Below are 25,437 nucleotides of genomic sequence, written 5' to 3' on the forward strand. Positions count from 1 at the left end.
GAGTTTGCAACGCGGGTTTCCTCCAGGTTGCTCCGGTTTCCCTCACAAGTCCAAAGACATGCGCTATAGGTGAATTGGATAAGCTAAAAAGTTGTTGGTAGTGTATGTGTGTGAATGAGTGTGTATGGATGTTTCCCAGTATTGGGTTGCAGCCAGATGGAAGGGCATCCGCTGTGTAAAACATATGCAGGATAAGTTGGCGGTTCATTTTGTTGTGACGATCCCAGATTATTAAAGGGACAAAGCCGAAAAGAAAACGAATGCATGAATGAATGAATGTGGGCAACACGGTTGTGCAGTAGGTAGTGTTGTCGCCTCACAGGAAGAAGGTCATTGGTTCGAGCCTCGGCTGGGTCAGTTGGCATTTCTGTGTGGAGTTTGCATGTTCTCCCCACGTTCGCGTGGGTATCCTCCGGGTGTTTCGGTTTCACCTCACTGACCAAAGACATGCGGTATAAGTGAATTGGGTAGGCTTAATTGTCCATAGTGTATGAGTGAGTATGAGTGTGTATTAATGTTTCCCAGAGATGGTTTGCAGCTGGAAGGGCATCCGCTTTGTAAAACATGTGCTGGATTAGTTGGCGGTTCATTCCGCTCTGGTGAGCCTGGATTAATAAAGGGACTAAGCCAAAAATAAAATTAATGAATAAACAATTTATGTGTTGAATTTAAATAAATTAAATTTAGTAATGTTCTACTTGAACTTCATGTTCTGTATAACCACTTAACGAAAAAAAAAACTAAATCCAATAAATCATCTTAGAATATTTTTTTTCAGTGTAGATGTGCATTGATTGTTGCCAGAGAAGATGCCAATCTCTTTAAGGGTGCTTTCACATCTGTAGTTCACTTCATTTGGTCCGCACCAAGGGTAATAAATGACACATTGTTGCATTTTCTGCTGTCTTTGGGTCGTTTTCACACCACACTGCTGGCTTTGGTCTAAACCAGTTGAAACTAATCAAAATGCTCTCATCTGACAAAATCCACCTCTCTCATTGGCCAGATGTTATTGAACTGCTTATTGATTGGTCTGAATTCACGTGCGGGAAAATGCCAGTGAACTTCCACAGGTAAACAAAACTGGCAGACACAAAATGTCGTTTTTACTCTAGAGGGACGACTGCGCTGACTGATTTTATCCCTGCTTTAGACAAACTATTCATTTCGAGAATGAAGCGCTGGAAAACAGGGGTTTAATGCATCGCTAGTCACTTCAGGAGGAGGCGTGAATTAATTTAGCTAAACTGCGATATGGTCATCTTGCGGAAATATTACCAACCATCCATCAGGTAACGTTTTCCCCTCTCCCTCTCTCTCTCTCTGTTGGTAAAGCGCTGTCAACAAATATTTTTCCTCCATATCCCAAAATGCACAGCGCATCAGCCTACGGCAGCTGGATTAGTCCAAAACGCGCAGTACTTTTTGCGGTTGGACCTGTTTTAGTACGGATCATATTCTCACCACAAACGAACCGCTACAGGGTTCGTTTGAAAGCGTACAGAGACCACCCCTTCAAGCAGGTCTCGGTACGCTTTTTTGGTCCGCTTTTGGTGCGCACTCGAGTACGATTGCTGCAATCTCACCTGCCCAAACGAACTAGTGCAATTCAATCGAACTAAATAAGTCAGGTGTGAAAGCACCCTAAGATGTGTTCCAGAGAAGGGTGAGGAAATGAGAGCAGATGATCTTGACAAAATTCAAACACAAATGGTCAAGATTGATTATTTGAATGCATGTTATAAAGGAGGAAACCATAACGTCTTGATTCGACCACTATTAGTGCCAGGGATTTTTGCATGTTCCTGATGAAAATGCCTCACCGGTGTGTTTTGGGTATTCTCTAGCCAGTCAGTGAGTGTATATCGGTTGTACACCAATTACTGTGGCTCATTATAGGATTGAATGAGGGCACTGGATAACGTCCACTATGATTTCGGTCATCTCTCTAATTGTCCTTCCTCTCAAATAGTACACCTTAATTTACATTGCACTTGTTTTGGTGGAAAAGGTTTAGGGGCTGTTCACATATCATGTCTAAAAGTGCGTGGAAAGCACAAACACATTGTTTAATTCACTATTTTCCAAGCACATTGCGCACATACTTCAATGTTGTCTGTCTTTGCTAGACACAGTGATACCGGTAAACATCCAGAAAATTTCCGTAACGACTTTACTGGTAAATAAAAAAAGCACTGTTCACACATGCAAGGACGTTTTACACATCCATTCCAAAATACCAGTAAGTTCTGATTTCATTAACCAGAAATGACTTCTAAATGGCAGCGCTTGCATTTGTAAATATAGAAGGTGGTCTGGCTTTTTTTTGATGGTTTCCCTTTTATTTAAAGCTTTAGCATTGATGCACCTGTTTTGTCTCACAGATATCCAGAAACAGAAGCGCTAACTGCAGCTAAATGTTTACACATTTGACTACATTACAAATTCTGTGGATGAATAAGTTTTGTGAATAACTTCAATGAAAACATATGGAGGAACACATACAAACCTTTCCGGAAATGTGTGAATGGGCCCTTTTTGAAAATACCTGTGAATTCGTTTTGGCAGTTTTCCAGAAAGAGACCTTGTAACATTACCAGTAATTTGCCGGAATGCTGCACTGTGTGAAAGCAGAAGGAAAATTGCAGCAAAAAGCACGTTCATGGCTAGAACGCGCAGATGCGAGACGCCTACTTCAGCCAGTCAGAACAATTAGACACATTTACATCCATATCCATGCTGATTGTCAAAATAAATGCCCTTGAAATATTTTTCCATTCATATTTAGCTGCTTGATGTTAGGCGGATAACGTTTCTATGTTCCTTCTGAATGCCAACTGTGTAAAAAATTATTAATAAAATGCTTATGATAAACCGCTGTTTGTTTACCTTCAAACTCTGCTTCAGTTGTTTGAAGCATGTGCATGGAATGAGCACCAGCACACACAATATGTACCATCAACAAAAGCCCGACCCCTTCTATGTTTACAAAGCGCAGCCGTTTAGAGCTCTTTTCTGGTTAATGATGTCAGAATTTACCACTATTTTGGAATGGATGTGTAAAATGTTCTGAAAAGTGAAAAGTATGAATAAAATTCGGATGTACTACATGCGTCACTTTGTCATGGTCATGTGACCTACCTGCATCAATTGCGTCGCTTTACTGCCATTCATGAATTCGCTCGCGGGGCATCATGGGATAGCGCAGCATGCATGTGATGCACACTCTAGAATCTCGCCGGAAGTAGTAAGTCATCCGGGTACTTCTCGCATACTGATTTTCGAATTCTATGAATTCGGGCATACTACTCGGCTCGCATACTGATTTTAGCATATTATATAGTATGGAAGTATGCGGTTTCGGACGCAGCCTTAGTCTGTGTGAATATCGCTTTTTTAAAATTTACCGGTAAAGTCGTTCCAGTATTTTTCCGGATCTTTACCAGTATCACTGTGTGAAAGGGATAATATGTGTGTCTGCTGCCGCTCACCGGAGCACGCGTTAAACTACTGAAGCAGAGCTTAAGTGTAAACAAACAGTGGTTTATTATAAGCATTTTATCAATTATTTTTTACACAGTTGGCATTCAGAAGGAACATAGAAACGTAATCTGACTAACATCTAGCAGCTAAATGTGTCTGGAAACGTATTCAAAGGCTTTTATTTTCATAATCAGTGTGGATGTGAATGCGCCTGAATGTTCTGATTGGCTGAAGTAGACGTCTCACGTCAGCACGTTCTAAACTCTTTCCGAAAATTTTCCTTCTGCGTTCACACAGCGCGGCATTCTGGCTAATTACCGGTAATATTGCAACTTTTCTTTTCGGAAAATTGCCGAAACGAATTAACCGCTTTTTTTCAAAAAGGGCTGTTCGCACATGATCCCTTTCCAGAAAACTGCCGGTTATTTTTTGAAAAGGTCTGTATGTGTGAAAGGGGCTTTGGAGTGATGGTTCAACTGAGGTCAAATGATCAAGCACATTTTTGCGTTACTCATTGTAGTACCATTCAGTACTCTCATCTGCCTTCTGATTGAAATGACACAGATAGTCAAAGTTCTCCAGATCCGAGATATAGGTGAAGGTCAGCCGCAAGTCATTGGCTGAAATTCGGTCTTTAAATTCAGTGCATGAGATGATTTGTTGCATTGGAGCAAATTATAGTGACATTTTTGGTTGTTCGTTTGTCATTTTTGGTTGTTTGCTGGCTCTCTTTTTGCAGTGTGTTTCTGTTTGTCATTTTTGTTTTAAGTTCAGATCTGTTTTCAGTCATTTTGTGAACATGTTGACTTTGGTTTCCTTTTACTTGCATGGATTATGTTTCTTTGACTAATCACAAACTTCCTGGTCTTTTCTCGAACATGGACGTGAATTCTGAACTCAGCTCACAGTGTTCCTGCTCCCGGAGGAGTGAATTCTGCATGGTGTCAATGTTAGCTCTGGGAACGACTGCCTCTCAATGCACTGTGTGACCCAACTGACCCCTTGTGTCCCTCCTTAGGACCTGAAACCAACACACTAACTGGAACGACTTACATTTAGTTCCCAAAGCTAAAAATTTGTTTTGAAGTGAACATGCATGGTAGACATTGGAACCTGTGTTTATGTGTAATTTTCTCTCTTTCTGTTACAATGCTTCCCCCAGCAAGGACAAGTTTGGAAGGTTTGCACAGCTTTTCACCTTCCTAAAATCTCAGTCCCCTTCCCCCTCGCTGCCCTACCAGTCTCATGTCCCATGATCTTTCTGTTCGCAACTCACAAAAAAAGGCCCTTCCCAAACTGTAGCACCTGCAGGACTTTTTCTGTTTAGCCTTTATTTGAACTGATTTATTTGTATTTCTTACCGGAATGAGTTTAGCTTTAAATGCTGTTTTGCGATCTTAAACTTGTGCCAATCTTGCAGATGTTGAGTGGTAAGAGCTGGGCGATATATTGTTAATCTTAACACATTAGAAGCAAGCGTTGAGGATATTTGAAGTATGTATCCTTATTTACCTACACTGTAAAAAAAATAAAATAAAAATCAGGTTCCGTATTTTGTGATCAACAGATGTTTTCTGTTTATTTACAGTTGTGAATTGCATTACGGGAGTTTTATTTCTGCTCTGTCCAATTTTGATGTTGAAAATTCAACTTTACAGTTTAACAAAGTGACTTTTAGTGACATTTTGCTAATTTGGATTGGATTGGACTAATGTATTATCCCCGAGGGCAGATGGCCGAGACAGATGAACACTCAAACAAACATAGAAATAACAGTAAACAATAAAAATGAATCATAATCAAGTAAAATATGTGTATATAAAAAAGTTACCAATCAAAGCATGTTCAAGTGCAGAAATATCCAATATACATGAGCAAATACAACTTAGAGCTTGTTAAGTAACCCAAATGCAGTTGGAACAAATGAATGCAAGACAGATATTTGAGACAAGATGTTGTTCAAGAAATAGTATATAGATAATTAAGTGTAAAATAACAGCAAATTCCACCTTAAATTGCAACACCAACCCAGACAATATATCAATTTAAACTAGTGATGTTCCAATCAGGAGTTTTGCAGCCGATACTAAGTCCCGATACCTTGTCATGGTGATCGGCCGATACAGAGTACAGATTCTGATGCTTCAAGCAAATGTAATGCACATTTTTCCTCTAAATATGATACTTAAGTGGACACCTCTCCTTATCTAAGAGAACAGGTAAAGGATGCTGCATATAATCCCTTAACCACGTCTCTTTTAACCATTTAGGTGTAAACTTGGCATGGTTAGAAGCAGCTTTACGTAATAGATAGATAGCACAGATTAAAAAAAAATTGGTTAAAAAATTCACTAACAATGCAATTTGGAAACATTAATGAAAGAAGAATTTGTTTCAATCAAGAAAAAGTTTGGAGCGTAAGTTTAATTCATAAGAATTTAAAATGCAAACCTATAATTCCATTACTTTCTAAAAGTAAAGAATGCTACAAACTACTGTTTATTGCAATAAGTAAATTATGAGAAGTTATTTATTAAATATTCATGTTAAAAATATTTGAACATATTTTGCTGTATGTATAACCCAGGTGCGCATGTGCATCTTCCTCAACTTTGTAAATGAGTAAACAAAAATTTGTAATCGGCCAGAGGCGCATTTCCCAAACAACGACATTACTCGTGGCTGAACTATCATAGTATGATGCATCATTTGGAAAAAAAACGATGTAGTGATGAGTGTTTTCCAAAACACGTAGTTTCTTTGTCGAAGATATATCGTTCGAACCACGTTAGTTGAAACGTAAAACGCCCATAATGACGCTCTACACGGGGTGGAGTAACAACTTCTTTTGAGGAAAAAAAACATCATTTTTTTTGTGTAAATGATATTGTTTTACACGATTAAACATTTTTTTAAAAATCCAATATTAGTTTTAGTAAAAACATGCTCTTGTTTTCCATATTGATTGAAATATATATAAACGACAGATATAGCACCAATGTTTCCTTTACAAATATTATTGAGAATGTTCCATATAAAATCCCTAAGCTAACACGAACGCAATTGTAAACATGAAGATTGCTAAATCTGACTTGTAAAAATACTTTGAAAGCAAATCACATCTAAGAAAGATGAATTTAATAGTTTTTTGTTTAATCATTCCAAGTTTAAATGTTTGAACATCTACCGAGAAAACGGGGAATAGAACACAGCCGGGAACTCTGCATCTAACTACAGCTCGAGAGGTGTAATTGTAATCTTACAGGTTTGTGATGCAGTTTGCGAATATTTGTTGGAACGACGAATTTGGGAAACCAAAAATCAACAAACTATCTTTGTAATGATGGAACTTGCAACCTTAGTTATCTAACTATGGCTTTCGGGAATGCACCCCTGATCAACGAGTACCAATCGAGTCGTTTAATGTGATTATCAGCCGATACCGATCTCCAGCCGGTCAATTGAAGCATCCCTATATAAAACTTATAAAAATGTTAATAAGAGTTACTTTTTGCTCAATTTCCAGCATTAAAAGCTTTTGGAGGAAAGATCAAAGTCCCACAATGCAATTCAAATGCAAAATTATGTGAACAAAAAAACATGAATCACAAAATACGAAATCCAGTTAATTTACAGTAATTTTTACAGTGTCTATGAGCTGAAATGCTATCACTTTAACAGCAGTTGTAAATTGTTACGTTTAAGTCCCTTTTGTACATTTACTTTTAAAAACAAAGGTTTCAGAAAACCATTTTGGTTCTTACGATTTGGAAAGGGTTTTTAATGGAACCATCATTGCCAAAAAAAAAACTTTATTAATGTTGTTGAGTCGAATGAGTTAGAGCGTGTGTCCACAGAAGTGTTTTTTTCTGAGCTGAGAACTTTTTTCCTCTTGTTTTCAATGTAAATAAGGTGTCTTTTAAATGCTAAACTGATGCTGTTTTAGCACTTTGGTGGACACGTGCCCTTATTTATCTGTATTTTGTACTTTACATTATAATCCTAAACAAAAATCCCATTTAAACGAATGTTAACTTTTGATCAATCAGTTTATATCAGTCTAAATAGTGTCAGTCATGGAACAGTGCTTGAAATTGCACTAATCTATTGCAGTTAACAGTGTATGGCTCTAAATTGATCTATCAATACATCAAAATTTCAGGCCTACCAGTTTACTAATATCGCCCAGTTGCATATGTAACTAAAAACCCTTGCTTACAATTGTTGGGGTAATAAATAATATTAATGCATGCAGCTTATTTTCATTTATTTTCCATTTTTTCCCTTATTTGTTTGTTTTATTTTCACCATCCTCTTATTTTCACCAAGTTTTGCTTTTTACTGCAAAGCACCCGTTGGATGTCAGCAGTATACAATAAACAAGGAAGAACAAAACCAGCCACTTTTGAGACGTACAGTCGATTCTCTGTGGGCCTATTTATTTACTCCGCTGTGATTGGCTGTTAAATTATCAGTGGGCAGAGGAGTAATTTAGCTAATGTAAATTTAATGTTCGTGGGTTTCTGATTGCCGGTTTGCGTTATCTGCAGGGCCTGCGTGTAAACCCTGTCAGTTTGCTAGCCATGCGGTGTCTTTTTTTGGGAACGACCTAATGGGCTTTGTAAAAAAAAAAAAAAAAAACACACACATGTTGTCTTACAGCACCCAGAGCCTCTGTGTGTTGCTGCGCACACTGGAATGGTCTTGAGGTTGGATGCTGCGTTAGCCTTAGGTGCATGTAAAGCATCATGTAACGTGTCATGTGATCATACACACTGCCCTGCCTCAGCTGCACGTTCACTGACGCGTTTAAGCTCTTTCACTCTGTAAGACACTCACCTCTTACAGAACAGCCAGCCAATCAGACGCACTGTCCAGCAAAACCCACCATCTCTTTGTTGCTTTCTCTCTCTCTCTCTCTCTCTCCAGGATTGTTTCTGGTCATACACTGCTGTCTGTGTTCCACTAACTGCTCTCCAACTTCTCACACAGCACCTTGTCTGTTTGAAGAGCATTTTCAATTCTGTTCTCTCTCTTTTCTTCTTGTTATCTGTCTTTTCTGTAGGGTTGGGAGTCCAGAATGGCTTTTTTATTTTCAAAACAAGACACACCGCTATATTAGCACAACCAATAAGTAATACTTTTAGCTATGCTGACCATTATTGTATGTGATGAGATGAGATTTCTCAACAAGTAAACTTTATGCATTGAATTACCTACTTTTGGCCTCATTAGCCACAGATGATATAATTGTTTTTCTGTTTCAAAAATTAATATGTGACGTAGGGCTGCACGATATTGGAAAAATCTGATATTGCGATATTTAATTTTTTCTGCCTATTTTTTCTACAGTTTCAGAAGATGGTTTGAATAGCTCTATTTGACGGTTTTCACAGAAATATAATAATTACAATGCAATAAAAAAGAGATTTTCTTACTTTTTGTCTTGTTTCTAGTCCAAATAAGAGTTGTCACGATACCATAAATTAATATCACGATACTAAACCAGCTGAAGTATCACGATACCAGGTAGTCTTTTGATACTGTACTAATTCATAATTCAAGTGTAAAACATGAAGCATATTGTGAGAAATACTATTTAGTATATGTTGCAATATGTAAATTTGATTAATAAATCACTTATTATTGGAAAAAGTATTATTCATACAGACGACTCTTTAAAAAAACTGCTTTTGTTCGATGTTTGTGACTGTGAAACCAAAATAATCCCATATTACCAATTAGACATGGGACGATAATCGTTATCAAGGTATACGGTGGTTTGGAAAGTCAAGGTTTGAAGCCACCAACATTCTTTGTTATGCCGTTCCTAATGTATAATGTATGCAATATTTTTAGTTACCTTTTTTTTGGTTTGTTTTCAAGGTCAAAAGTATCTCCAGCAGAAAAAAAACATACCATTTCAACATACCATTTCAAAAGGTGCCATTTCAAATAGTAAAGAAATCTGTTTTTAAAACTAATGAAGACAGAAGTCAATTATTAATTAGATTTATTTAGCCTGACATCTTTACTGTTCTAAAATATTTTAAATGTCTCAATAATTAAAATATATTGTTTTTAAAGGAGGACAAAGTTTTTGTTTTTTACCCAGGCATTTTAAAATAATATGTTTTAGAGCAGTGTGCACAATACTGTGATATCGTGAAACCGTGATATTTTCATCCAAGGTTATCATACCGTCAGAATCTTATACTGCCCTAAGCCTAGTATATACTTTGACTCTTTTGTTGTTATTATATTAATAATAAAATAAATAAAATCATTGATTGACTATTTGAATCATTTTACATGCAACATTAACTGTTGTAGAACTGTTAATGATGATACTCATGTTGAAAAACGACTGTAGCATCACAAGTATTTTGGAGCCATAGTAACGTAGTACTACCGTAGTACCGTGCAACCCTAGTTCAAATATATATCAAATCTTAGACCAAGTAAAAATATAGTTTAGCTTTCACCGTCAGTCGAAATACGTGAAAAGTTAGAGTTTTTTTTCGCTTGTTTTAAGGAAATTATTTGCCATTCGGGTAAGTAAAATAATCATGTTTTTGCTTTGAAATGTAGATATTTCTATATAAATAAAGTGATTAAAAGAAATTCTGTAGCTCCTTGCCAACTATAATTCAGACTGGACATTGCATATCTTTGCGATGTGACTATTGCGGATGCACACATTGTGATATCGATAATGAAACGATATATTGTGCAGCCCTAATGTGACCCTTTACCTCAAACCCATCTTATTTTATGTGTGTCTAGGGCTGTGTGATTGATCAGGAACGAATCGCAGTCACTATTTGAAACAATGCGATTAGCTAATCACAAGCAGCTGTGATATGTAATATTATTTAACTTTCCCCACCTAGAGCAAATGTGTGACCGCCATCTGTGTGTGGCAGTCTTACTAGCCAATTGAGCGAGCACGCTTTCGTTCTGCTCAATCAGATTTGCGCAACCGAACTATGCGGTACGCCCACAATATAAAAACAAACAAACAGGAAAGCGCAAACTAGTGGGATGATGGCATCTGCCGCTTCAGAAGCATTAATAGGTGAATTAGTATCAAAGAAAAACAGCATGTTGGTAATATGGGAATAAAATGGTTTCAAAGTCACAGACACCAAACAAAACCAGGGGCCTCATGTACGAAGACTTGCGTGGAAATCTTACTAAAACATTGCGTACGCACAAAGCTGTAAATGTGCGTACGCAGAAAAAAATTCAGATGTATGAAACACTGCGTACGCCGAATCTCACGCATATTCTTTTGTACATCCGAATGAACGTGAAACTGAGCGCAACATGCACGAGCACAAAACCCCTCCCTGCCTCCTCCTCCGGATGAATATGCTAATGACTATGCTAATGGCAAAACCCAACGAAAAAGCAACGGCAAAATCAAGCAAAAAGAGAAACTTTGAACAGAATGTGAATTGGAGGTGCTGCTTTCGGAGGCAGACCGGAGAAAAGCGGTGTTATTTGCAAGTTTGTTCTCCGGAATTAACAACAAAAGAAAAAAATAGAGTGGGAGAGTTTAGCTGATGCGGTTAACACAGTTGGGTCTGAACATCGCACTGAGTCCATTAAAAAAAGAAATAGTGTGGTTTATATCTGTAAAATGTTGCAGTACCCTTAATAGTCTCAGTGGCGCAGCTCGTAAGACGCTTGTGATCATGTATTGACACGTTCGAGCATGAACTCGGCTTGAGTCCAGCGTCTGATGAACTCTTTCTTCTTTTTTCCCCCGTTACATATCAGATTTTGCCAACTATTTATCACGATAAAGACAAGTAGGAATCATCAATAAGTTTGTGCATCATATTTTATTTGCACATTTATTGAATGGAAATGTTTCTGATTCACGCATGCAAATCTTCAGATAGTGTCTTTATAGCAATGTGCGTGCGGTAGATAGCTCAGATTACATTGGGAAAACAGGCGACCGCTGCAAATTGTGCTTTAATGTTTGGCTGGTCAACTGTATGGTATGGAAACCTTATATACCTGCTAGATGAACCCGTCTCATACAGCTGCCATTGCAAGGCTCAGACACTTTGTAGAGAGGAATTTAACACAACTGCCTCTAGGAGTCGCCAATGGAAATAAAACAGACACGCACAAAAAATGTGCGTACGCCAGCCAGAAAGCTGCCGTGAAGCTGCGCACATTCCCACGTTCAGTTCATTGTTAGTAAATCCAAACGTGAGCGATTCTGAGCGTGAAACCTGGCGTACGCAGCGTTGATACATAAGGCCCCAGGTCATTTGTAAGAGCTGTGACAGAATTGTTGCCACAACACAAGGAAATACAACAACCAGCACCTAAGAAAGCACCACAGGTGGCTATATGAGGAGCGTCTTGCTAAAAAGTCAACTAAAAGTGCTGCCAGTGACATTTAATCAAAGTACAAAGTACAATTTTAGAGTTGTTTGCTTATATAAGTTGATATCTTATCAGTCCCTTTTTGTAACGAACACTCACTGCATTTTAGCAGCAAGAAGCTATGATAAAGATTATTAAGCGGAAGCTTGACTACAAAATTAAATCGCAAATCAAAATGAAATTGCAATATCTGTCAAAACTTTTGCGATTAAATATTTTTCCCAAATTGCACAGCCCTCTGCATGTTTATCGTTGGCATTAGCCAAAATAAAATTGTGTGGCCCAAAATCTTTCTTTTATGCCAAAAATCATTGGAATTTTAAGTAAAGATCATGTCCCATGCAGATAACTTGTACATTTTCTTCTTAATATATATTAAAACTTAATTTATGATTAATAATACGCATGACTCTTTGAACAATTTTTAAACAATTATTTATTTATTATTATTTTCTCAGTATTTTCATTTTTTTAACCCTCAGATTCCAGATGGTTGCAACTCAGCCTAATATTGTTCTATCCTCTCAAATTATACACCAAAAGAAAGCTTATTTAATCTAAGATCAGATAACGCATAAATCTCAATTTCCATCATCACATATTTTATTCATCAAGTTCTTTTGTTTGCTAATAAGTAGAGCTAGTACATTGTACAAACTATTTTAATTCTAATATTTGGGGCTTCCGCAAATGTTTTATGATAATATGAATTATTATAATAGTCAATCAATTAATTTCCTTGTGATTCCCTTCCCTTCTTTCTGTTCTTCATTCTCTTTGTCTGTTCTTTATTCTCACTCTTTCTTTTCTCATTTCTTTTACTACATTTTCTAACTGTGGTCAGATCCCTGCACTTTACCTCACTGTTCATCCTCTCTGATCTGTCTCAAATGGTGTGAATCTTGTTCATGATCAGTGGAATATCAGTCTGTTTTCTACACATTTTCTCTGTGGTTCTGGTCAAGCTGTTGCACGTTTAGCAGTGATGTTTTTCCCTGTTCATTGTAGGCCTGTGGAGATCCCAAGGCAAAGCCTTCCTACCTGATTGACAAAAACCTGGAGTCAGCCGTGAAATTCATTGTCAGAAAATTCCCAGCCGTTGAGACCCGCAACAACAATGTAAGTTTCATTTTAACATATCAGTCGCATATGTTGTTATAAGTGAAGATCGAAGCTTGTATTATATTTGACAGATTTTCTATTCTTAATGGATTAAAAGTACTGCAAGTGATTTGACTTTTTATGTTTTTTTGTACTTATCAGATTAGCTTAACCACCTATAGCACCTTTTATTAGTCAGAATAATTGTCTAACAAAAGTATTGCATGTTTTCTCGTCACATGCAGTACATCTATAAATGTCTACCAATAATTATCTCAGTGTATCAGCAGTCAATGGAGATTGTTAAAGCCTCCCTGCTTTCTCTTGTTATAACATATCCTTTCAGTTCAATTGAATTAACATCCAGGCACAAGGAAAAATATCTCTGTAGTCAAATCTGGTGCCGTGACCCGGATCACATCAGCTATTGTGCTAATTTCATTGTTTCAGCCAAAAGAACACTATAGTGGGTCTTAAATGGCTTTGATCTAACTGAGTAACTTGATTTGGATGATTTTGATCAGTTTAATAAGTATGTGCCATCTTTATTGTATCTAGGGTTCAGCAGTAAACCTGGAAAACAGTGTATCATTACCAGTAGTTTTCTCAACTATTTTGACTCTGAAGCTTCAGAAACAATATTTATAAATAACTACAGAGAGGATTCAGAAAAATAATTTCCCACTGTTTCCATCAAGATTTTCATTTGAAGTGTTTCATTTCTTAAGAAAAAAATTCTGAGGTAAACAATAAGTATACTGCAATTCAGTTCAATACATCTTTATTTCTATATCACATTTTCAATGTAGATTGTGTCAAAGGAACTTAACATAGGCTTAACATCCATTTTTTTATGTGTATTTAGAACCAGATTTGAAATTATTGTTAAGTTATGTTTACCACACATTTATTTTCCTTATTCTATTAAAAAAACTCTTCTATAAAAGCCCAAGTCATCATATGTTCCTTTGGATGTTTGCCATGACCCCCTGGTTGAGAGCTTCGATGTGTATGATGGCTTTATATCATTCAGCAAATATACAGCCATTTTCTGTGTAAATGTGGTGTGACAGTTGTTAGGAGCTAAATAAATGCTCAATTTTGTTTTCAGCAGTTTTAGTATTGTATCTAATTACCATCATACCAACACCACACTGTAGAAACGATTAGTTGACTTTACTTTAAAAAATTAAGTAAACCTGTTGGCCTAAAATGAAGTAGCTATAACACAATTCTAACAATTAAGTCAACTTAGCAGTTTCAAGTCACAATGGGTTTGCTAAGTAAAGTCAACTTGTTGCTTTTAAGGGAAAATGTTTACTTTTTTTAATTAAATGTAACGTTTTAGAGTGCAGTCACCAGCCCAATTGTTTAAGTAATTCTTTTTTGCCATTGCCGCAGCCCTGAATGCCTCTGAAACATGTTTACCATGCTGTTCGTGGGTTACCATGGTGCTCGTTTCTCAACCAGAATAACTCAAACATCACTTCCCATGGTTATGGAATATTGAGGTTTCGTTTGAGGTCATTGTAAAAACACAATGTTTAGTCATGCAGCACATGTTTCTTTTGTAATATTTATTATTTTCAGATATTTGATGCAGTGTCAGGTTTATTAGATCATAGAACATGAGCTGATGAGTGGGGCTTTCCCAGATCTCTCTGTCTTTTCAGGAACCATTTGCCAGTCTTGACCACAACACACAAATAGGATTAATGTGCAATTTGTATGTGTGTGAATCCATCTACATAACTCGGAGAAGAGGAACAACCACCATTCTTTATTGCTGGGTTTATTAGAACAGGAAGTCACATTAGGCCATGCATCTTTAGGAATGTAGGTGTAGGTTCACACACCTTTACTGGTTCTGGTCATGCATTCCTGCCATTACATTCTCTGTGCACTTAAATGACAGATTACTCTACTATAGGAAAGGAACAATGTCTCTCAGGTTATTTGTCTCGGACACCTCTTTTCCACAGGTTTCCGTTGTGAATGCTATACACAAAATATTATATTTAGCACTGTTTTTTACATACACTCTAAAAAAACAGGTTATTTTAACCCAGTTTTGGGTGTAATAGGAGCACTTATTGGGTGCTTGGTTTAAGTACTCGTCTATACCACAGTTGTGTGATTTTTATAAACAACAATTAAATCAGCTGTATATGTTTTTGAGTTATACATTTACATTTATGTATTGTGCACAATTATTAAACAGTGCACATATTGAAGATATCTAAAGATAAGTCTTTCACTCCATGTAAACAATTCCTACACTTTTTTTTTTGTTTGTTTTGACTAAACTTGTTTTACTGAATATTAAATAAGGAGATGAAAACGAATAGGCTATAGATATGAGAAGTAACAACATAGTTTCAGAGTACTGTAATGAAATGCTGGTTAAGCATATAAATGTAAACAGTCATTATGGCTGCTAAATGTGTGATAACGTAAATGTATAGAAGAGACTGTCGTGTAATAAACACTGAACTTATAATCAGTGAATATGAAATGGTTTCACTTTTCGAAATGCAGTGTAAATTCATCCCATTTTGGCGTTTTTTTTTTTTTTTTTTTTCATTATTTTTTTGAACACACTCAGGTGCTGCTTATCAATTTGACTAGGCTTCTATGTTCGTTCTTGCCGTCAATTGCGGAAGAAATCATCGATAAAAGGTTTCTGATAAACTGCTGTGACAGCCAGGGGCGGACTGGCAATCTTTTTTTTTAGTATGTATTGTTTTTAAGTACAGACACCTTTCATCTCTTGCTAGATGTGATATTATGATGATGATAATAAAAATAATAATAATAAATGTTAAGCATTTGGCCCAATCGGCAACTGCCGCCTCGTTTCAACATGGGCCGACCCAATCCAAGGTTACCTGGACATAATCAAAATCTGGCATGAATGTCATATTATTTCACCATCTTTACACCAAAATATATAGTGAATGTGCGTGTCCGTGGATGGGGCTGTCGGTGTGGTAATGTGGGCTGGTGTGGCAACAGTGCCAGGGCTGAATTTTCGTCCCAGTCCGGCCTTGGTGACAGCTGCAGGCGCTGTGTGGCGTGCTTGCATGCGAGAGGGAGTCAGATTTCGATACAACACCGGCACTGTCTGCATGTTCCTCTGTCGTATCATTGATGGGTCGTTCTTGAACGATTCGTTCATATTGAACAAATCTTTTGTATGACTCATGGAAAGAATCATTCATTTGCGCATATGCTAATTTGTGTAAATTGAGCTTGTGTGCTAACTGGTAGTGGTCTGTTTCGCGCAGAATGCCCACGTGTGGCCTCAAACCATATCAATATGAACTATATTGGATAATCCCGCATCACGTTGGGGAATTATATCGATATATCCCCAGAACTCGATATACCGCCCAGCCCTAAAACAGGGGTGAGTTCGGTGAACCTATGAGCTTCACGGCCAATCACAATCATTTCTGTTGAGCACATGAACACAATAGCAAATCAGTGCTGTTTAAGAACTTGCTCAGTAGTGCTCAAATGTCAGCGGGAAATTGACAATTTTAAAACTTCAGTCGATTTATCGATTAGTACTAAATTCCAATATCGTGCAACCTTATTCAGCTATTAAGTAATATAAATAAATATATAAAGTATGTCGATTGCTTTCCAAACACAATTAGGAAAAGTAGTAAAAAAATACATTTAGCCTGGAGGTTTTTTATTTTTACGTAGGTCACAAATATATTTTTTTGGGAAAACAAAGGGATATCATCCGCATCATTACTTTATTTAATAAGGGTGTCACGATTTCGATTTTAAGTCGAAATCGATCAAAATTCATGCTTAATTTCAATTATCGAATCAAAAAATGGAATCGACGATGCTGTCATGCCCCTTGTCACGTTGGCTTGGCTTGACATGCGGGGAACAAAAAAAAAACACACTTGTTGAAGTGCTTGTTGAACTGCAGACGTAGGAGACTCGTCAACAGAACTTAAACCCTCTCCTCTTTCAATGAAGTCGCCGGTGTGGAAGTATCTTAGATTTCCAGTGAGTTATGTTGACAACGTTCGTGTTGTCGACCAAAAAAAAAAAAAACGCAGTTTGCAAGCTCTGCTATAGGGTTGGGCCGGTACAACACCGGTATCGCGATCCTCCGCCCCGCCTCTGTTGCAAATCCGCCTGCGAAAAATACACACTCAGGCCCTGTTTACACTTATAGGTCGTAGTTTTTAAATGGCATTTTAGAACGACAACGATCCACATCCACACTGGCATTTTGCATTTCTGAGCAGCACTCCTTCCTCACTACCCCTGAAAACGCACATCACGTGACATTGACCACACACACACTCATTCACACAGACGCACACACACTGTCATGCGCTCGAGACAGCGGGTCCAGGCAGTCAGCGGGTCAGTAGACTGCTTCAATCTTTCACTTTCTCACTTGTACTTGATTTATCTGTTACACCGACAAGTGTAATACAAACTACTCTCCCATCTTCATTTGGAATAAAACTTTAAGGTAACTCAGCACGTGCAAAGGCAATTACAAGCGTGGTAGGAGTACTTATAGCTGCGGACATGGAACCTAATTCAGTGGTAGAAAACTCCGGTTTTAGGCATTTAATTGGCATGCAAGAACCACGCTACGAAATCCCAAGTAGAACGCATCTCACAGCTATGGTGATACCCTCCATAGATGCAACACAGAGCTTCATGACTGTCACAGCGCACAAAGGTCAGATATTATTATGTTGCATAAAAGTCTTAAAATGGCATACCTTGTGCTCTCAGAATTTTCTTTTTTAAATCGAATCGAATCGTGACTTTAGAATTGAAAATGTAATCGAATGGAGGATTTGAATGATCGTGACACCCTTATTATTTAATGGGATTGTCTTATAACAAATTAACCAAACATTTTTTTGGTTTTCATGTTTGCTGTAAATATGATTTGTGTATATATGCAGTCCATGTGTGATGTGGTCATATTTCTTTTTTTTTGGTTCCTCTGTATTAACAAGTCATCATGTCTTTTTGAAGTGTTGTATTTTTCAGATGCTGCTTTGCCTTTTCTATTTTGTGTTATAAAATGTTTAACTGCTTCTCGCAATGATGTGGAGCTGTGTCATGTTTAACTGTGTTTGAGTTGCCTTTTTAGTGTTGTTTTTATATTTCTTTTTTGTTTGTTTTGCATTTTTTTGCATGCTTAACATGGCTATTTTCTGGATTATTCTTTTGGTAAGTTTGGACTCCCACGTGGAGTCCCATTTGCTTTATTTAGTTCTTGCTCTTATGTATATGTAGTTTAACATTTCAGTTGTACTCACATATATATGTCAGTATTTCTGTAACCTACATGGGCAAAAGGAATCTCAGAGGTGCTCTTGAAGTAAAACCTAAAATACAAAGCCTGGGAAATGTATTTATTTGGGAGTAGCTAATGTTTTTCTAATGATCGGGATGTGCTCTGAGCTTCCTTTGGGTCTGGTATTGGATGGTTACATGCTTTCTTCAGTATATTATTCACTCTTTTCAAAACTATATATAATACAAGGTGTAACAAGGTTTAACCCATTTTGCACAGAATCACATAGTTTTGCACGGATACACTTTATTTTGAAAAGAGCGGAGATGGAGATGGACACTTTTTTTTTAAGCTATACTATTTAAGAATGTATAAATAAAGAAATAAAGATATAGTTTGCCTGCTTTGAATGATAGTAATACAAAGCTTAATACGCTTAATAATACAAAACTGGTTAAAATTATTATAAAAAAATAATATTTTATATTTTTTTTACTATTTATTTGTTTATTATATTATTTATTTTTATGATATTTATGTATATGTATATTATTTGTTTGTTTTTATACATTTTATATTTTTAAATATTTATTTATTTTATACATTTTTTATTGTTTATGTCTATTTTTTAGATTATTTTTTAGTTTTTATATATTTTAATAGTATTTATTTTTTAGATTATTTATGTATATTTATATTATTTATTTTCTATATTATTTATTTATTTTTATAATATTTTTATAGTATTTATTTTTTCTTATATTATTTATTTATTTTTTATATATTATTTATATATTTTTTATTTTTATATTATTATTTTTTATATATATAATTTTTTTATTTTTATATTAGTTATTTGTTATTTATCTAGAGTCTAATGAGAGAATTAAAATATGCCACAATCCATGGTTAATCTTATGACTACAATACAGTAACACTCTGTATTGTTTAAATTATGCTCCCTTCATTGGATGCAGATTTGCTGGCTTTTTTTATTATTACAATAAAATAATTGAAATCATAGAAATATAGCAATAATAAATGTAAAATATAGTAATAACAAATATGTGTATTAATGAAAACAAATTTGTGTAGTAATACATTTACACAAAAATATATATTAAACATAAATTAAATTAACAATTTTAATTCACAGTTCTAAATGTAGGTTTAATTTTCTTTATTGACCATATTCTTCACAAATAAGTGGGTTCAGTCATTGGAATCTTTTTGGCTCATTCACTTGCATTGATTTTTAGACATTAAAAACTGCTCATTATGCTGCTTGATGTTGCAAAATGTAGTTTTTAAACATCTTTTTGTCTTTAGTGAACCATCTACTGAACATAATATTAAAACTTGCTGTATCCAATATAATCCTACATTTATTAGATTTTCGTCTCCCTCTCTGCTATTTTTCATCATCTGCATCTCATATAGGCCTACAGAATTTAAACCCCAGACTCATTTTCGACCTCTTGATCTATTGCAATTGTTTGCTTATTTAGGATAGAACCTGAATATATCTGCATTAAAGGTTTGCAGGGTGGGGATGGTGTGGTTTGGTGGAATTTGTGTCTCTTTCTACCTAAAAGTAGCCTCTTTGATATTGGGCTTTTTTGGGTGTGTAAACCGTGCATCATTAACTCTGTTAACTCTAACCTGGTTTTCTAGAAATCCTGAAACTACGGATTCTGTCACTAACTTGATTCTAGAGCACATTTGCACTTCCCTTCACTGTAGTTAAAAAAATTAAGCTTTTTGAAACACATGAACTTTAGTTTGTACCTCTTTTACTTTTATAAATACTGGGTTTCACACAATTCCTTTATGCTGTCCCAACTCAAATTGATTAAGTTACCTTAATTGTTTTTACAAATTTAAGTAGATTGAACATAATAAGTTCATTAATAAGTTTATTAATTAACATAATAAGTTAATAACTAATGTAGGTTAATAACATGATTAACATTATTATTATTACCATAATAATTTCATTATTATGTTTATTAATACCATAATGAGTTGTCCCCCCCCCCCCCCCCCAAAAAAATCTCAAGAATTGTGTTGATTCGCCTCATTTTAAATAAGTTACCTGTAATGTAGTCTGTTAATATTGATTTAATCGAATCTATAATGTCTGAATTGAGGTCAGAGTGTTTTTTAATACCTTGCCAGGTGCAGCGGTAATGCATTTTTGCTCTAGAGTAGCAAATACCTTAAAGACAACCAAAGGGAAAGGCCTGTGCGTGTCAGGACTTGATGCAGGGTTCATTTACAAGTTTGACTGTCAAAAACACAATTTAAGAACTGCTGTTTGACCAGGGCTCAACCATAAGGATATTTTTTCCACTACTGGACACTTTTTGTTTGTCTCGTCAACATTTCAATTGGCCTTATACAGTAATAATGCTATTTATAAAACAAACTAAATATATAAATGTAAAACTATTAGAGAATAACAGCTTTGTAAATGTTACTCCATAATGAATACATACAAATTTTTATTTATTTTTTAAAGAAAACCTTGATAAATGAAACTGCTAGATTTTCTCAGTTTTTATCTCAATTTTTACAGATTCTCATTATTATTATGGCTTGAGTGAATTGACATGTTCACTGGCATCATATAAATTCAGATATAGATTTTTGATATTGACTTGAAGTAAACAATCCGCGGACATAAATGAAATTGCAGAACTGATTTCTTGTAACAGTTTGACATATTCTTTTACCTCCTTGTTGTTGAACCTTGTTCAGAGACATAATAGTTTGAATATGATTGTCATTAAAGTTTTATATTAAATAGTTGTGTCTGAAATATACACACACACAGATGGAGGTCTGCGTCTGCTTTATTTTTCAATTCCACTCCAAGTTATAAATATATTTCCTCTGCTTCATCAACATTTAGTCATCTTCGCATCTAAAAAGTCCCACAAGTGGAGATCTAAGCAAATTTTTTATGTCCTTTTTGTAAACAAATACAGTGCTCAGCATACGAGTACACCCCATTTTGAAAATTAATATTTTTATCTATTTTCTCAGTGCATGTGTTTTTTTTTTTCCAACACATTTCTAAACATAAACATATATATTGGTGCATTTGAACAAAACAGATTTATTAAACAGATATAATTATTAAAATGATATTTTAGTCACAGAACATCTTAAGAAATGAAAGAGAATAAGATAATACAATTATATTCATGCAAAATATTGCAAAAAAAAACTACAAACTACAAAATTTCAACTAAATTGTATATATTTTTTAGTTTCTCTTGATTTTTGCTATTTTTGAAACTTTTATTTAACATTTTTACCCCACATTTTGGCATACTAATTTTTGAACCCTTATTGTAAGTTATTTTGTTAGATTAGCTCCAGATTTGGCTTCAGTACTGACTAAACTAATGTATCTGTGCAAATATAATATTGTAAAGCATCCTATAGAAAATATGAATTTAGATTAGAGATTTGTGGGGGCGTACTCATACATGCTGAGCACTGTATGCAAGCCGCCAGCTAGCTCTCTTCAACTCTCACATGGTCGCCCACTGAAGCTAAGCAGGGCTGCGCCCGGTCAGTACCTGGACGGGAGACCACATGGGAAATCTAGATTGCTGCTGGAAGTTGTGTTAGTGGGGCCAGTAGGGGTCACTCAACCTGTGGTCTGTGTGGGTCCTAACGCCCCAGTATAGAGAAGGGGACTCTATACTGCCCAGTGAGCGCTGTTTTTTGGATGAGACATTAAACTGTGGTCCTGACTCTCTGTGGTCGTTAAAAATCCCTGGATATCCTTTGATCTGGCCAAAATTTGTCTACTGCCCTTTGTCCAGCATGGCCTCCTAACCATCTCCATATAATAATTGGCTTCATCACTCTGTCTCCTCTCCACCAATCAGCTGCTGTGTGGTGTGCAGTCTGGCGCAACATGACTGCCATCATTTCATCCAGATGGATGCTGCACACTGGTGGTGGATGAGGAGATTTCGAGATTTCCCGTTGTGTAAAGTGCTTAAAGTGTCCAGAAAAGCGATATATAAATTTAAGGAATTTTTATTATTATTATTAATATAGGGTGTGTTCACATTTGAAAGAACTGGTTCGATAAAACTAAATTAAGTTAATTTTTAGATAAATAAACACTGTCGTCTGAACAATAGTGCTCATCAAACAGGCAGAAAATGTGAGTTTCAGTTCACTTTCAAACCGATTTGAATGTGCTTTAACTAAAATAAGAACACAGTTTCCTTGCACCAGATCTTCAATTGGAGTTCCTGCCTCTGTTTTGATTCCCCAAGATCTCAGCTAAATAAAACCTTAGATGCACCTTAGAAGTATGTTAAGCATCGTTTTGGATTTCCATTAACAATGTGTCTTCTTTTCCATTGGTCAGATCAAAATGAATTAAGAGAATTGAACTACAAATGTGAACACTGCTTAATTTAGTTTCTGCACCCAGGGCTTTAGATTCCACCTTGTTGCATTTGTTGCACAGCAGACAAAATATAAGTTCTTTGCCAATGTATGGAACAAAAATAATGAGAATATCCAATCCATCCCTGTTTGTCTACTTTTTTGAAAAGTAAACAAATGACATCATTTAAACAGTAACAGATCTTTGTTGTTATTTATTATTTAATTATTAATTATATATATTTTTTTCCTCCAGCATCCTGGCAATTGGTCAGTTTAAAAGTTGTCATATAGATGCAGACCTCTAAACTTAAGTTACTTTTTAAGACACACTTAGAGATCACACAACAAACTTGAAATTATTAGAAATAATATTTGTTGAACCCTGCTGATAAGTTTCCTGGATGCATCATAATAATGTAAGCTAGCTTTATGTGACAAGTGTTTAATTTTTGCCTTTGTCTTTTACATTGCAGCAACAGCTTGCACAACTACAAAAAGAAAAGTCAGAAATACTGAAGAATTTAGCTCTATATTACTTCACCTTTGTGGACGTTATGGAATTTAAGGTATGACTGCAGTCTCACTATATGGGCTTCATTCATAAACCAAAAAATGACCTTTGAGATTTATATAGTTATACAACATTATTTATATTTTCTGTTTAGTTTTTAAATGTTTATTTCTGCTTTGTGATTTTTATTTATTTATATATTTTTAAGCTTTTATTTTTTAATATATGTATTTTTTGTTATTTATATAAGTGTGATGTGACAAACTATTTATGTTTTATAATAATATATATATATATATATATATATATATATATATATATATATATATATATATATATATATATATATATATATATATACAGTTGAAGTCAGAATTATTAGCCCCCTTCAATTGTTTTTCCTCTTTTTTAAATATTTTCCAAATGATGTTTAACAGAGCAAGGAAATTTTCACAGTATGTCTGATAATATTTTTTCTTCTGGAGAAAGTCTAATTTGTTTTATTTCGGCTATAAAAAAAGCAGTTTTAAATTTTTTAAACACAATTTTAGGGACTAAATTATTAGCCCCTTTAAGCAATATTTTTTCTCGATAATCTACAAAACAAACCACTGTTATACAATAACTTGCCTAATTACCCTTACCTGCCTAGTTAACCTAATTAACCTAGTTAAGCCTTTAAATGTCACTTTAAGCTGTATAGAAGTGTCTTGAAAAATATCTAGTAAAATATTATTTACTGACATCATGGCAAATATAAAATAAATCAGTTATTAGAGATGAGTTATTAAAACTATTATGTTTAGAAATGTGTTGAAAAAATTTGCTCTCCGTTAAACAGATATTGGGGAAAAAATAAACAAGCGGTCTAAAAATTCAGGGGGGCTAATAATTCTGACTTCAACTGTATATGTATATATATATATATATATATATATATATATATATATATATATATATATATATATATATAACTGGATACAACTGAAATTTTAGGGTTTATTACATACATAACATTTCAATTAGATCTAATATATATTTTTAATATATTTTATAATTAACAAAAACAATAATACTTTTAGTCTAGACTGATTTGAAATTATCTAATATTTTCTATTGGATATATTGTTTATTAAATAATCATAATTTTACATAGACAGACAGACAGAACGACAGACAGAACGACAGTCAGACAGAGATAGATAGAATGACAAATAGACAGACAGACAGAAAGACAGACAGACAGAAAGACAGACAGACAAATAGACAGACAGACAGACAGACAGACAGACAGACCGAGACAGACAGACAGATAGACAGATAGACAGATAGACAGATAGACAGATAGACAGATAGATAGATAGATAGATAGATAGATAGATAGATAGATAGATAGATAGATAGATAGATAGATAGATAGATAGATATTATCAATATGTCTGAATTTTTTTTGTCTAATGTTGTTGCTTCAGGACCACGTTTGTGAACTGCTGAACACTATTGATGCTTGTCAAGTTTTCTTTGACATTGTGAGTAAAGCCATTGATTATAATCTTTGAATGATTCATTTGTATTCAGTGACTTGGCAGATGTATAACACAGTGTCTTTTTAACACAATGCAGACTGTAAATTTTGACCTCACAAAGAACTACCTGGACTTGGTAGTGACGTACACTACCCTGATGTTGCTGCTTTCCCGAATTGAAGAGCGCAAAGCGATAATCGGCCTCTACAACTATGCCCATGAAATGACACACGGTTCAAGGTAATGCATAGTAATGATAATATAGCGTCTTACCTATAGACTCTCCTCTAGTGTGAATGTGGCTAATGTCCGATTTATTTATTTATTATTATTTTCTTTTTCCATGTTCAGCGATCGAGAATACCCCAGGCTTGGACAGATGATTGTGGATTACGAGAACCCACTAAAAAAGATGATGGAGGAGTTTGTCCCTCATGGAAAAGTAAAATATGCATGCTATAATATAGGGCTGCACAATATATTGTTTTAGTATCGATATTGCAATGTGCGCATCCACAATAGTCGCATCGCAGGATCCGTAACGTTAAATCGTAACTCTGGTTGAGCAGGAGCAATAGTTTAGAACACAGGAGATTTGTGGAGTCACTGAAAGGTTTAACCCTTAGTGTTGGGGTTAATGCATTACAAGTAATATGAGTTGCATAATGATATTACTTTTCTAAGTAATG

General features: G+C 35.2%; 1 protein-coding gene across 11 annotated transcripts in view; it reads left to right on the forward strand.

Moving 5' to 3' along the window:
- Window positions 1-25,437, forward strand: part of nckap1 (NCK-associated protein 1) — a 104,182-nt gene that overhangs the window by 7,454 nt on the left and 71,291 nt on the right. For 3 of the 11 annotated variants that reach the window (XR_015498910.1, NM_001137665.1, XM_087266717.1), the window contains exons 2-6: window positions 12,901-13,011; window positions 23,191-23,277; window positions 24,695-24,751; window positions 24,846-24,988; window positions 25,100-25,190. Coding sequence is in view for 7 of the 11 variants with exons in the window: in NM_001137665.1 (NP_001131137.1) it covers window positions 12,901-13,011; window positions 23,191-23,277; window positions 24,695-24,751; window positions 24,846-24,988; window positions 25,100-25,190 (489 nt within the window). In the remaining 4 variants the exon portion in view is untranslated. Of the gene's footprint in view, window positions 1-4,645; window positions 4,664-12,872; window positions 13,012-23,184; window positions 23,278-24,694; window positions 24,752-24,845; window positions 24,989-25,099; window positions 25,191-25,437 lie in introns of all 11 variants that reach the window. The other 8 variants (XR_015498911.1, XM_087266718.1, XR_015498912.1 and 5 more) reach the window with 5 other exon arrangements.

This window comes from Danio rerio, chromosome 9 (assembly GCF_052040795.2).
Source record: "Danio rerio strain M-AB ecotype USA chromosome 9, GRCz13ab, whole genome shotgun sequence".
Lineage (NCBI taxonomy): Eukaryota > Metazoa > Chordata > Actinopteri > Cypriniformes > Danionidae > Danio > Danio rerio.